Source organism: Odontomachus brunneus, unplaced genomic scaffold, assembly GCF_010583005.1.
Source record: "Odontomachus brunneus isolate Ranch 3 - 2012 unplaced genomic scaffold, Obru_v1 Obru_scaffold_061, whole genome shotgun sequence".
Taxonomy (NCBI): Eukaryota; Metazoa; Arthropoda; class Insecta; order Hymenoptera; family Formicidae; genus Odontomachus; species Odontomachus brunneus.
The window spans coordinates 1,774,966-1,787,780 of NW_022639511.1; the positions used below are offsets into that span (position 1 = coordinate 1,774,966).

Below are 12,815 nucleotides of genomic sequence, written 5' to 3' on the forward strand. Positions count from 1 at the left end.
AAGTGTGTCTACTTTAAAGAAATGTAAAAGACAATTTATGTTTTGAGTGGGGAAGGGGAAGATAGAAGGACAAAGGAGAATAGAGACAGAGGAGAAAGGAAATGGAAAAAGGATGGTGTTTTAAGAGATGAAGGTAATGACAGGCAAAAAGGACAAAGATCGGTACATGAGGAAATGGAGATTAGTGGGCAGATATAGTGGAGAAATGGAAAAAGGAGGTAGAGGAACTGATTAAAAGGGAGATAGGTGAGCAAATAAAACAAGGAAATAAAGAAATTACAAGAGGAAATAGCAGCATAAAGAAAGTATTTTGAGAACAGGTGGAATACCTGGATGGTACAAGTAAAAGATAAACAAAAGGCTATAAACAAGAGGCTTTAAACAACAGATTTGATAGGATGGAGCACTGGGGAGAAGAATAAATCATGGGGAAAGAGAAGCAGATGTAGTGGTAATACAGAAGGATGCTGGTATGGGGCGTTGGATGTAACGCAAAGTTCAGGGAAATTTAATGAAAAGGAAAAAATTATCTTTTACCAACACCTACTAATGCAGGTCTTATTATCCTTTCGTGCAATCATTTTCATATTTTTTATACAACTACAATTGTTTCAGCTTTTTTACCTCCAACCTCCTGAAATTATTTTATATCAATAACTGTTGTGCATATTGATAATTAATGACAGCATGTTTTACTTACAAAATAGATCTTACTTGTTGAAAGTACTTCATGTTGATTAGGGTCAAATTTTTCTTCTATTGAACTTACTTAAATTAAGCCATGCTTCTTAAACACCTAAAATATTACACAGAAACTTTCATATGATAATACTCAATTTATTCTGTTTATATTTTTTATATAAAAAAGAATTAAATTATCTTACTTTATATAATTGTGCTTCTGTGTAAGATGTAACGCGCGATGTATGTGCATTCATCCAAATTACTTTTCAACCAATCCGGTCTTTACAGCCTCTAGTTTATCTTCTACTTCTACCATCCAGGTATTCCACCTCTTCTCAAAATCTGTACCAAACTGAAATGTTAAGAAAATTGCATGCCACATTAATTTTACGGCTGTCTATTGATTTTGAAGAGAAAATGGATACTTTTCCGAGCATTTAACAAATATAAAGCTTAAGCGATTAAAAATGTAGTTGTAAAAGTGTACATTTTACCTTTAAATACATGCACTTCTTTTAGAAATGTTTGTTACCTAATTCTCGTCCGTTAAGTCTGCATCGTCTGGGTCTGCCCTGTCCTTCCAAAAATTACGTGCAATATTCTCTTGTGCGGCTGGCCTACGTGAACCATGTTTTTTACTCCTTACTCTCTTCTTCGCAGCTCGCAGAGCCTCTATCACGTTTCTTTGAAACTCTTGTCGAGACGGTTTCGTGAAGTACGGATTTTTACATACAGCATCTGAAAAGTAATGCAACATGTATTACTCAGTACTTTATTTGTGCATGCGAAGGAAAATTTAAGAAATAGTACCAAAAATGGCCATCACAAGTTGTGTATCGTATAATGGCTTGTGTCCTTTGTGGCCCCACCACGTATAAGAAAGAGTCATCGAATCGATGATGCTTTCTTTCAAACATAACGTGATTACTTCTTTCACGTTGAAACCACCAATGTTACATGAATATTGCACCTAGAGCAACAAATTTGCATAAAAAAATAAAAAAACAATATACAATTAAAATAAATTTCGCAATGAGTGACAGTGTAATGATTTTGTAACAGTCACACCCGTTTTTTGTAATAAGTTTAATAATACGAATTAATATTCATGGTAAGCAATATATTGTTATTCGAAATTTCATTTACATTACTTATTGCAGGAACTGTAAGATTAAAGAAAAGTGTAGAAATGTTAACAAAATCGTTTTGTTTACCGCGATAGTTTCAAGAATATTTGTTTATTCGCAGGCATTTAGACAATTGTAACATTGAAATGTTCAAACTGTCGCGGTTAACAATACCATTTTATTTACAACACCTATGAAGTTTGACTTTATTTCAAACTTGTTGCAATAGATAATATACATGAAATTGTGTGTAACATATTGCTTACCATGAATACGGACTCGTATCGTCAAAGTTATTACGACAAACGGATGCAACTGTTACAAAATAATACATTGTCACTAATTGCGATCTTTAATTTTTGAAAAATAATAGTTCATTCATTGCGTGTGTGCTTGTGAATGTATGTAATAAACTTCCATTACTTAAAATGTTTCAGTAAAAGTTATTGCATTAGTCAATGGAGATATTTATTTTAATTAATATGAGACAGATGTAATAACGATACTTTTGTTTTTTACTTACAATATTGAAGTATTCGTTTTTATCTAATTCTTCAAATGCATCCATCTGGACGATTGATGTAATCGGCAAACAGCCCGGTTTTCGTACTGCCGAATGATGTTGTACACATTTGGCTATATTTTGTACCAATGACAAAATCCTTCTGCAAAAGAAAAAATAAATATTCAATGAAAATGTTACACAATCAGTATGTGCATTATAAATAGAATACGTATACTCAAAGTTTACATATTTGTAAATAGAGTTAGCTTTTTTATATATGTATATATATATATAAAATGTATGTGTGTGTGTGTGTGTGTGTGTGTGTGTGTGTGTGTGTGTGTGTGTGTGTGTGTGTATATATTGTGACGCTACTCGCGAACGGAACTTCGCGAGCGACGGCAAATTACCGTCGGCTCCCGGACACGCCACTAAGATATCCGCGATAGTTGGGCGCCAGATGCGGAAAGGCCGCACCACCTCGTTAAACGCGAGAGTCGCTAATTAGCACGAAAATCGCGCGTCCCGGAACCGTCGGGACCGGTAGCTCCTATGAAATTAAAGTCGGAGACGGGATGGGTTAGGAGAAGGCGAAATCACTGGACTCGATATTGATAATGATGAGACGTTTATTCGGGGACTCTCGCACGTCCCGATAGTCGGTATACGAGAAGAGGTCGTCACGACAACGCTCCTCTCGAGACGGTACAGTTCGCGAAACGTTACACGAAGCCCGAGGGCGTTTTCCTCGGGCGAGCCTTTTCTACTCGCGCGACCACTCCGCGGACGAGACACGGCACGATACGGGACGATACGCGACACAAATATATTTGGAGCAGATGGTCAATCTTACAAGTTCGGCGACAGCCCTTGCGTCGGCGGCGGCGTCGGCGGTGACGGCAGCGGTGGCGGTCCTCTCTCTCTCTCCGCTCTCTCCCTCTCTCTCTCTCTCTCGCTCCGCTCCCTCCTCGGTCGCTCTCTCGCCGTTCGCTCTCGCTCCGCACTCTCTCTCTCACTGTTCTCTCCCTCTCGCTCCCTCGTCACTCTCTCGCTCTCCCTGCTCTCGCTCTCTCTCTCACGCACTGTCGGTTGTGTCTACAAAACAGGATGCTAGACGTTCGTGAAAGGATGAATGACAGCAATTATCAGAAAATATTTCACTGACTTCAGAAGCACATGAGGACGAGGAAGAAAAAGATTCATCAGGAATCACATGTCTATCATGCACAATATTGCAATTATAACTTTGAATATTATTTGAAGAGCTACACACCCCGGACTACTTGAAACAGGAATATTTTACACATTACAATTCTTTGAAGAAGTAGAACACGTTGGAGTGTCTAATATACAGCAGGCCAAACCAATAATTATCGGCATATATAAAGGTTTACAAAAATCGTATAATGCAAATAGTTTTTTCGCAGCATTAATTAAAGATCTGCAAACCATTATATGCAATGGAGACATAAACTTTTCTGACAGAAAAATTGTAATACGGTTAAGAAGTTTCATAGCTGATGCCCCAGCTCGAGCTTTCATTTTAAATCATCATGGTCACATGTCTAGTAAACCATGCTCAAAGTGCAAAATTTCTGGAGCACTATGCGAAGGTCGTTATGTCTTCAACGGGATAAATGATTCTTTAAGAACGGATGAGGAATATGTTAGAGTATTAGATGAAGATCATCATAAAGAGGGTGAAAGCCCATTATCATTGCTTCCCATAGGAATGGTTTCGCAAGTCTTTTGAATATATGCATTTAGTGTGTTTAGGTGTCGTCAAAAAGCTATTATCGGCATGGATTTCCGGAAAATTTTCACGAGCAGCTAAACTATCGGGAAGATCCATTAATGTAATATGTCATAAATTAGAAATTCTTCGACAATATTGTCCTTCTGACTTTGCTAGACGTTCCAGATCCATCAGTGTTTATTCGAAATATAAAGCAACGGAATTGAGACAATTTCTGCTTTATACAGATCCAATTATTATGTATGGTTTGTTAGGTGAACAATTTTACAAGCATTTCTTATTATTACACTGTGCAATAAGAGTTCTAGTTTCAAAGTCCTCATCCAGACAACTTCTCCATTTCGCAGAACTTGCATTACAAAAATTTGTTCTTCGTTCAGACAATCTGTATGGCACAACTTTTGCTTCTTATAACGTACATGGTCTTCTTACGAATGATGTCCGACGGTTAGGAAGTTTAGATTCTTATTCTGCTTTTCCGTATGAAAGCAACATGTCTATTTTTAGGAAATATTGTAGAAAACCAGGCCTACCATTGCAACAATTTTTCAATAGAATAAGGGAGATACAAATTCATGGGACATCTTATAATCAGGAAGAAGATTCATCTATTCGCGTATCCATGCCGCTCAATAATGGTGCTGTTTTTCCTCAGTATCGTAAAACACAATTTAAAAAAATACTTTTGAGTGTAAATGTACGCGACAATTGCTGCATGTTAGAGAATGGATCAATATGTATTGTCAGTAATATTTTTGTACGTAATTCCTCCTATTATTTAGAAGTTAGGAAATTTTTAAAAGTTGACAATTTTTACGATATAGGCGTCATCCTCATCTGTTGAAATTTTTAAATGTAGTAACTTATGCAGTGATCTTATGAACATCAATGTGAACGAGATTAAATGTAAATGTTATAGAATGCCCTTTTGGCCTCATATTATTACGGATGATTGCGAGAGCGATGAAAATGAGAATCCTCTCAATTTAGAAGACAATACATATATCGTTGCTACAATTGCACATAGTGAAGTAATGTAAAGTTTAAAGTTTAAAGTAATGAAAAGGATGTCACTTTTGGAATAGTCTTAAATTTAATGATGTAAGTGGATTACGCCTACTGGGAAAACCACTATAAAAAAAACGCGCCAAGCTGTCTACCGCAAAATGGTGTGGAAACGATAGCACCCCTTTAATTTTCTGTTCAGAAAGAGTTACGTATATCAAACACAGTACAGCGTGAGCAACTTAAGTAAATAAAGGTTATATAGGTCACAGTATTATACGAATTTTTCAAATATCTCAGCCACCAAGATGCGTGTGAACATTCCAATATTCGTATAGAGAAATGGGACAATTATTGGTTGTATGCTCCAGTCAGCGCTCAGTCATCAGGTAATAAATTTGTATATTTTGTGATTTCAAAGTCTACTTTTAAACCTGTTATTATTTAACATTAACATTTAACATTTAACATTAACATTTAACATTAACATAAATAAAGTAAGAATTGAAAATGAGATTTATGTTTTTGACATAAATAATTATAATTAATAACTTATAACTGTTATTTACTTTGCTGCTTTATTTTCAGTCTTGTAATTGTAATAAAATATTTCAGCTGATACAGAACAGGGTTATTTGAGCTATATAATATGGGATTATTTGAATGACGTACAGCTGGCGACAATAAGGTTGACTGACTTTTTATGCTACATTTCGGAACGTCGCCGAATAGCACAATGAAAAAACAAATTATGGAAACATGAAAGCCCCTTACAAAATGGTAAGCAACAGGCAGAGCAAAAATATTTCCGACAATTTTATGTGAAGCCTGTATATCTCTTCGGGCAGTGGCCACAATCGGTGAGTTATTACCCAGTCAGCATCGTTGAGAGCATGATTTCTTGAAGTGCTCTTTTTGAAGAGTTCATTAAGAATTTATATCAATATATTTGAAAAGTTCATTAAGAACTTATATCAAGAAATGATATCAATAAGTTATATTTTTCGAAGAACTCTATCAAAAGAACTCTTTATAATATCCTAAACAAGAACTCTATAAGATGTCATGGAAAAGAGCCCAAAATGTTGTATTTTAAATGTTCTGATGAAGAGCGCAGTTCTGGTGTAACCGCCGTGAAGCACAGACGTGTTCGGACACGCTCTAACCCGATTTTTGTAATACGTACTCTTGATACCTTGGACGAAAGGACTAAAGATAAAGTTTGCAATAACCAAGTAAAATAAATAAGAAGAAGAAGAAGAAGGATGATGAAGAACGTGTGCACAGTATATGTTTACATTGCCGCACAACGGTATTTTATAACTTCTAAGGGTACGTTTGGAAACTCCACCCGGGTGCATCCGCTATGTTCAAGTGAGAAAGATACAACAGTGCGATAAAGTGCTGGTCTGATAATTAGTCGTGAGAAACAGTGATTCATTAATATTGAATTGTTACAACTAAATACGATTCAACCGTATGTTGACGCCTATTATTATACCGTGTTTTGTGATAGACAAAATAAGTAACATGCAAATCAAGAGCAGAAAGATAGAAGGCACCGTAATAACAATGGATTTCACAGAGATCATAGGTATGCAAAGTTATGTGCAAAGTTCTTACATTTCTTGTATATATCAATTCATATAGATTTTGAATATATATGTATTAATTGTTTCAATTTATATATTAAATGTCTAAATACTTTGCAGTATAATCGCAAAATATACTTTGCACAAAACAGCGTGAATATTAATTTTTATAAATATATTCTTTATTTTTTTCAAAGTCGTAGGATTTATAATGCCCTTGATTTTCTTTTTTATTCTTGTAGAGATTGGGAGACAAATCCACCTCAAACTCTTTCAAGATCAGCGTACACGCCAGTCCAATTTGAGAATTCATTAGGCAAACTTCATTTTAGTAGTGTAACTATCACGTAAAATTATCGATATGGATGTTGTACCAAATAGCGATTCGCAATCAACTTCTCAATTGCAACAGAAAGATACTAAACAAACACGATAACTACTTCTTGAAATTGAGAGGATATATTACTAATGTTCTAACGCATTTAGCAAAATTAATATCTTGATAGCATCTTTTTTCTCATCGAGAAATTATTGTTTTTTTAGCTGTATATAGTTTTACTGAAACTTGAAGATCTGAGTAACCCTCTTACTGTTATCCTGGAGCCACAACAGCAAGAAGGGGAAGCTGAGACAAATGTAAATAAAACTGAACCAGAATTAATCAGCATGATGTTATCGTCTTTGCAAGTACATAATGACAAAGTAGGTAGTATGTATTCGAAAAGGAAAGGTAAATTGACGAAACCAATAATGAAGCTTGAGTCTTAATAAACATTTCGATGTATTAATATATATCTATACGTTTCAGACATTATTACTGCGTTTTGTACTTCACCTGGATATAACGGAATATCAGGAACAGTTAAGAAAATTATGGACTGCAATATTCAAAGGACTAGCTATAATAAGTTGTAGAGATTATCATTTATTAACAAACTTTTATTCCGAATATCGAAGATGGCTTAATACTGTGAAAAATTTTGATACAATACTCTGATTAGCAAGAGCGCTATCGGATTCGATACAACCTGCTAGATAATTTGGCTTTTGCTCTTATGAAGAAGATTAGTTAAGACATTCTTATGATCCTAAATTATTATATCTGTATATATACTTAATCCCAAATTTTTTCGTGAAAATTATTTTACAGAGAAAGTATGTTAAATATATAATCGCGGTGTCTCGTGTGTTATTATTTACTACTATATATATATATATATATATATATATATATATATAGTAGTACAAAAAATATATATATTGAATTTAACTTACTGTTTTGGACTTGTTTTTTTAGTTTGGTGTATCCGTAATAACGGCGCTGTTCGAACAATCAGAACGAGTATGCGCCGCGGAAGAATCCTTGCCTTCTGAATGGTGAACTTTTGTAATAACGATACTAAAATGGTCGGTGACTCGACACCTTGTGTTACACCTTGCCAACTCATTGCTACAAATACGCTCAATAAACATCTTAATTGAATTCCCAACTGAAAGATAGAAAGGTATACAACATTACGATGCTTGTTAACTGATGCCAACTCATTACGATACTCTAACGCTGCGTAAGTAACACTTGACAGTTTTTTCTTAAGTCTGTCTTTTTGTAATGTATAAGAAATAATTAAATTATACCACAAAATATAGACATATTTTAATATTACATTATCATTACTACTGTTATTGGAACATTTATTGTATACGATCATATTTTTAAATAGATGCCATGATTGTACAAAGTATCCATTTATTCTGCATTTAGAGACAGCTTATATATTTAAGACTTCTGGTAATTTACACTTCTGCTCAAATACACTGTATTGATGTCAGGAACGACAAAAAATATGCTGAAAATTCTTGCATATCCAACTAGCAGGGTGACGTCAAAAAACATATTAATGACGCAATTTACAATGTCATTTACACAAAAATTTTCAATGTCTTTTGTAGTCTCAGACATAATCAATCATGAGATTTGTTGACCACAAGTTTTAAGTATGACATTAATTTTCCTTTTTTTAATTCCTAATGCATACTTCACAAACTCTTAGAAATGTAATTCTTTCATAGTTTATAATATTTCAATTTAAAATTGTCATAGCAACATTAATAATGATAATCATAGTTTACAGGTACAATTTTGGAAACGTATGAATCAAGAATTACTTTATTTTCCATTCAACAAACTATCAAAATATGGTTACAGCATCCTGGAGATAAAATTAATACCGCTGAAAAAAAACAAACAAAAGTAACACAGTCGTGATGTCGAAGAAGAATTGTATTTCACAGTATTATTATTTTTATAGAAGTTATAGCTTATATTGTATTTTTTCTATTTCTCGTAGTCAAGAAATTTTATCGAAACATGTTACGATAGTTTAGATATTTTAACTCCTCAGAAGTGGAGTTGCAATATGTGTACAATAGTTTTTGCAAAGTGAAAATAATAAAAACTATTGAATAAACATTAGAATTATATCAAATCTCTTAATATTATATATTAATTATAAAATAATTTAAGTTCTTTTACAACACAAATATATAATATTATATATGTAATATTTGACAAAAAATATTGTTTATTGCAAAATAAAAGCAATTTAAACAATTAATTTTGCCTCCCTTGTTACTTCATTATTTTATTTTACCCATTACAATAACATTTTTGAAGGAGCAATGCTACCTACACGATATCGTAAAGCCTTCCTTCCTTCTTTCTTTCAATATTTGGTTAGAGGCGCATCCATGACTCATGCCCCAACGCCATTACACAGACAGGTGCTGCCATCGTATGTTGTATATCCATTTAAATTATTTGATTCGTTTGTTTCAGAAACTTTGCTATGATTGTAAATATGTTAAGGTCTTTAGTAAAAGCTCTAGAGAAAATATCGTCCCACGGAGAAAAGTCCATTTTAATGAGGTTGGTTATTAAATTGTTAGACGCTTGAATGTGTTTGTTACAATTAAATAAAATATGTTGCCAATTCCTTGAACTGACCCCGCATTCACATGTTTCATCATTAATAATATTTTTATCTATCAAGTGTGTGCTGGTAGATACATGGTACGATTTAATTCTAGCAATTAAAGAAATTGCGTCTCTCTTAGAAAATTTATATTGTTTGTACCACGGGGAATTCGATAAGTTCGGGATGTTTTTCCGGTATCTCCGCCCTTTATATTTAAATTGCTCCTCAAGATAAGCATGAGCTAGTTTTTGGAAATCATGTTTAATATTAGCAATAAAATCCCCACAATAAATGTTAGTGTGACATGTATCATGAGAGGAGAAAGCTGCTGATTTCGCAAGTTGATCAGCAGTCTCATTGCCTATGAAACCACAGTGTCCGGGTATCCAAATTAATGTTATATGAATGTCCAATTGAGAAGCAGATATTAACTTGTCTCTGATTTTATGACAAAGATAGCTAGTCCTTTTTGAAATATTGAGGTTGGAAACATTGGATATGATACTCCTGGAGTCGGACAATATGCCAACTTTGTTCGAACGCAGTTCAATTGCAAGGTCAATTGCATATATTATGGCCTCCGCTTCCACGTGCATAATAACCCGAGAGTGAGAGCAGGGAACAGATGCTTTAATATTATGTGTAGGGGAGAAAATCCCGAAACCAGCCTTGCCATCAGGCATTACTGAGCCGTCAGTATAAATAATACAGTTCAGGTTTTTATGATCAAGTATAGCAGCAGCCCTACGATTCATACCGCTGACTGAGATTTTTTTATGTTTACAATAATAAAAATTCCCTACTTTTTTCCGAAATTTACTCAACTCTGAGAACGCTATGATATCCGTAGAGATATCCATAAATCTATTAGCTACGGGAAAATTCAAGTGTCCCTGATATCTAGGAGGTTCTAAGTTATGGATTTCTTGATAGGAAGAGGATAGCAGGGAGGATTTACGTGAACGAAGTATAGTAGAAATGGAGGGAGCATCTAGAGAATCACCTGGGTTGACGTTGGTGCAATCCGACTCAAGAAGGACTGAGTTCTTCATTTCATGTGAAAAGTTAGGGGTGAGTTCTATGAGACCAGAGAGAGTGATCTTAGTAACTAAAAATAGGCGACGAATAACTAATGGCCATTCAGCGTTTTGATCGAGAAGAACATTGGTGGGAGTCGTTCTCATGAAACCAAGTACGCATCTGAGAGCGGCATATTGAACTCTATCTAGCTGAATTGTACGGCCCGGAGGAAGATCATATAACGCTAATCCTCCATAATCGAGAATGGAGCGTATGAGTCCTCTATATACAGAGAGAATTGTGAGGGGGTGAGAACCCCACTTAATACCCGTAATGGCTTTAAGAATGTTAAGACGTTTATTACAGATATTTAGTAAGGAGGTAATATGTGGCTTCCAAGATAAGGAATGATCAAATGTAATACCTAAGAAAACAGCCTTAGGTGAAATGTTGATGCGCTGATTTAGATACACAATGGGTTGTTTAATTTTGTTGTAGAGTCTGTTTAGAGTTCGAAATCTGGAGAATTTTGCAAAAATACAAAATTTAGTTTTTTGAGGAGCAATCAGTAGATCATGTGCCTGTAAATTTTGGCCAATGATAGAAAAATTGTAATTCAATTTTAAACAAATGCTAGCTACGGACTTATTCCTATAAAAGATGACAATGTCATCCGCATAAGATAATATTTTAACGTCAAGCTCCATGTTTCGATGTATTCCAGCAGAGTAAATATTATATAGGAGAGGGCTCAGGACCGAGCCTTGCGGGAGGCCTATTGAGGTAGATCTCTCGCCAATGAGTCTACCATTGTGATATCCGAAAATCTTTCTATTAGTAAGGAAGGTTAAAATAATATTCATCATCCTAGCCGGTAGACCCATTCCTGAGAGGATACAGCCTAACTTTTTCGGGTTGACATTGTCAAACGCTCTCTTGATATCAAGGAATAGTGCACCAACCTTTTCGTTATTATTAAAAGCCTCAAGGATAAAGTTTTTGAGATATAAAATATTGTGAGCACAAGATTTCCCACTACGAAAACCATTCTGAAAGGTGGGGAGGATATCAAAACGTTCCGCCCATCATTCAAGCCTTCCCTGCAGGATCTTCTCGAATAACTTCATGAGATTGCAAGCAAGTGATATTGGCCTAAATCCAGTACCATTAGGCTTTGGGATAAAGACCATTAGAAAATTTTTCCAAGAAATTGGAACAATACCAGCAATAAAGAAAGCATTAAAAAGATGTCTAATGTAACAGAGAACAGAAGGAGAGAAATGCTTGATAATCTCCCACGTTAATTGATCATGGCCAGGAGCCGTTTTCTTTTTACATATATACTTGAGATTAGTGTCAAATTCAGAGGCATTAATTTCATTAGTGAGAAGATCAAGAGAACCAGTTGCGGTCGGCAGAACACGACGCGCTGAAGAGCTGGTCATGAAATTCGAAAAATTAAAGTAGAACTGTGTGGTGACTGGAGAAGGGGGAACAGAAGAAACTACATTCCGAAAAGAATCCTTTATAATTGTGAGATTGCGTTCAGAGAATTCTGAATTATAAAAAGACGCCTGCTTATTTCTCTGAAAAGATTTGATGGTGTGCCAGACTACTCTAGGGTCGGAGTTTATGTCAAGCGAAGAACAAAATTCTCGGAACTTAGTATTTCTAATTTTACGCAAGTTATTTTTAGTACTTTTACATATTTTATGATAGTTTCTTAAGTTCTTAGAGTTGGGGAATTTTTTAAATAATTTGTACGCTTCAATCTTAGCCTTAACAATGTTAGCGCATTCGTTATCCCACCAACACGATGGGGGTCTCCTGGCCATTCCTGAATGCTGCACCCGCTTAGCACCGGCATACAGAAGGGATGCATCAACATGTTTAATGAGTTCCTCATAGGAGGCAGAGGGATTGACAATATTTGCATGTGAAGAAATATCCTTACGAAGAGGAGCCGAAATTTCATCCAATCTATCTGAAAACATGTACCAATTAATTTTCGAGGTAACATAATGTGGTCTACAGGATATTTTTTCAGGAACTATGAGATTAAACAAAATATGAATAGGGAAATGATCACTACTATGTTTGTTATCAAATACATGCCATTCAAGCACAATCGCCAGCGAGTGAGAAACTATA

The 12,815-nt window shown here is 34.9% G+C and overlaps 3 protein-coding genes and 1 long non-coding RNA gene across 5 annotated transcripts in view; 2 read left to right on the forward strand and 2 right to left on the reverse strand.

The window, feature by feature from the left end:
* Nucleotides 1-6: 6 nt before the first annotated feature.
* Nucleotides 7-3,225, reverse strand: LOC116846183. The gene is made up of 6 exons (XM_032819716.1): nucleotides 3,170-3,225; nucleotides 2,335-2,476; nucleotides 1,495-1,654; nucleotides 1,217-1,422; nucleotides 885-1,036; nucleotides 7-796 (listed from the first exon to the last, which is right to left on the reverse strand). Exons 2-4 carry the CDS (start codon nucleotides 2,377-2,379, stop codon nucleotides 1,217-1,219), a joined length of 411 nt encoding a protein of 136 aa, XP_032675607.1. The 5' UTR covers nucleotides 2,380-2,476; nucleotides 3,170-3,225; the 3' UTR covers nucleotides 7-796; nucleotides 885-1,036.
* A 38-nt stretch (nucleotides 3,226-3,263) lies between these two features.
* Nucleotides 3,264-5,071, forward strand: LOC116846152. Its single transcript, XM_032819636.1, has one exon. It carries the CDS (start codon nucleotides 4,074-4,076, stop codon nucleotides 4,914-4,916), a length of 843 nt encoding a protein of 280 aa, XP_032675527.1. The 5' UTR covers nucleotides 3,264-4,073; the 3' UTR covers nucleotides 4,917-5,071.
* LOC116846151 overlaps nucleotides 3,350-12,815 on the reverse strand; it is a 24,508-nt gene continuing 15,042 nt past the window's right edge. The window contains exons 1-3 of one of the 2 annotated variants that reach the window (XM_032819635.1): nucleotides 9,360-11,559; nucleotides 7,945-8,159; nucleotides 3,350-3,411 (exon numbers count right to left, since the gene is read on the reverse strand). In XM_032819635.1, the coding sequence (XP_032675526.1) occupies nucleotides 9,479-11,548 (2,070 nt within the window). In that variant the 5' untranslated portion in view covers nucleotides 11,549-11,559 and the 3' untranslated portion in view covers nucleotides 3,350-3,411; nucleotides 7,945-8,159; nucleotides 9,360-9,478. Of the gene's footprint in view, nucleotides 3,412-7,944; nucleotides 8,160-9,359; nucleotides 11,560-12,815 lie in introns of those variants that run through there. The other variant, XR_004378408.1, reaches the window with a different exon arrangement.
* Nucleotides 8,093-9,137, forward strand: LOC116846154. Its single transcript, XR_004378421.1, has 2 exons — nucleotides 8,093-8,234; nucleotides 8,795-9,137. It is a non-coding gene; the product is annotated as an uncharacterized LOC116846154 (long non-coding RNA).

Bases quoted from the DNA above. Each gene is read 5' to 3' on its own strand.
- LOC116846183 (XM_032819716.1), bottom strand. From the start codon at position 2,379: ATGGATGCATTTGAAGAATTAGATAAAAACGAATACTTCAATATT. The intron at 1,655-2,334 runs GTAAGTAAAAAA...TTGTTGCTCTAG, and splicing joins AAAACGAATACTTCAATATT to GTGCAATATTCATGTAACAT. The intron at 1,423-1,494 runs GTACTATTTCTT...ATTACTTTTCAG, and splicing joins ACTTGTGATGGCCATTTTTG to ATGCTGTATGTAAAAATCCG.
- LOC116846152 (XM_032819636.1), top strand. From the start codon at position 4,074: ATGCATTTAGTGTGTTTAGGTGTCGTCAAAAAGCTATTATCGGCATGG.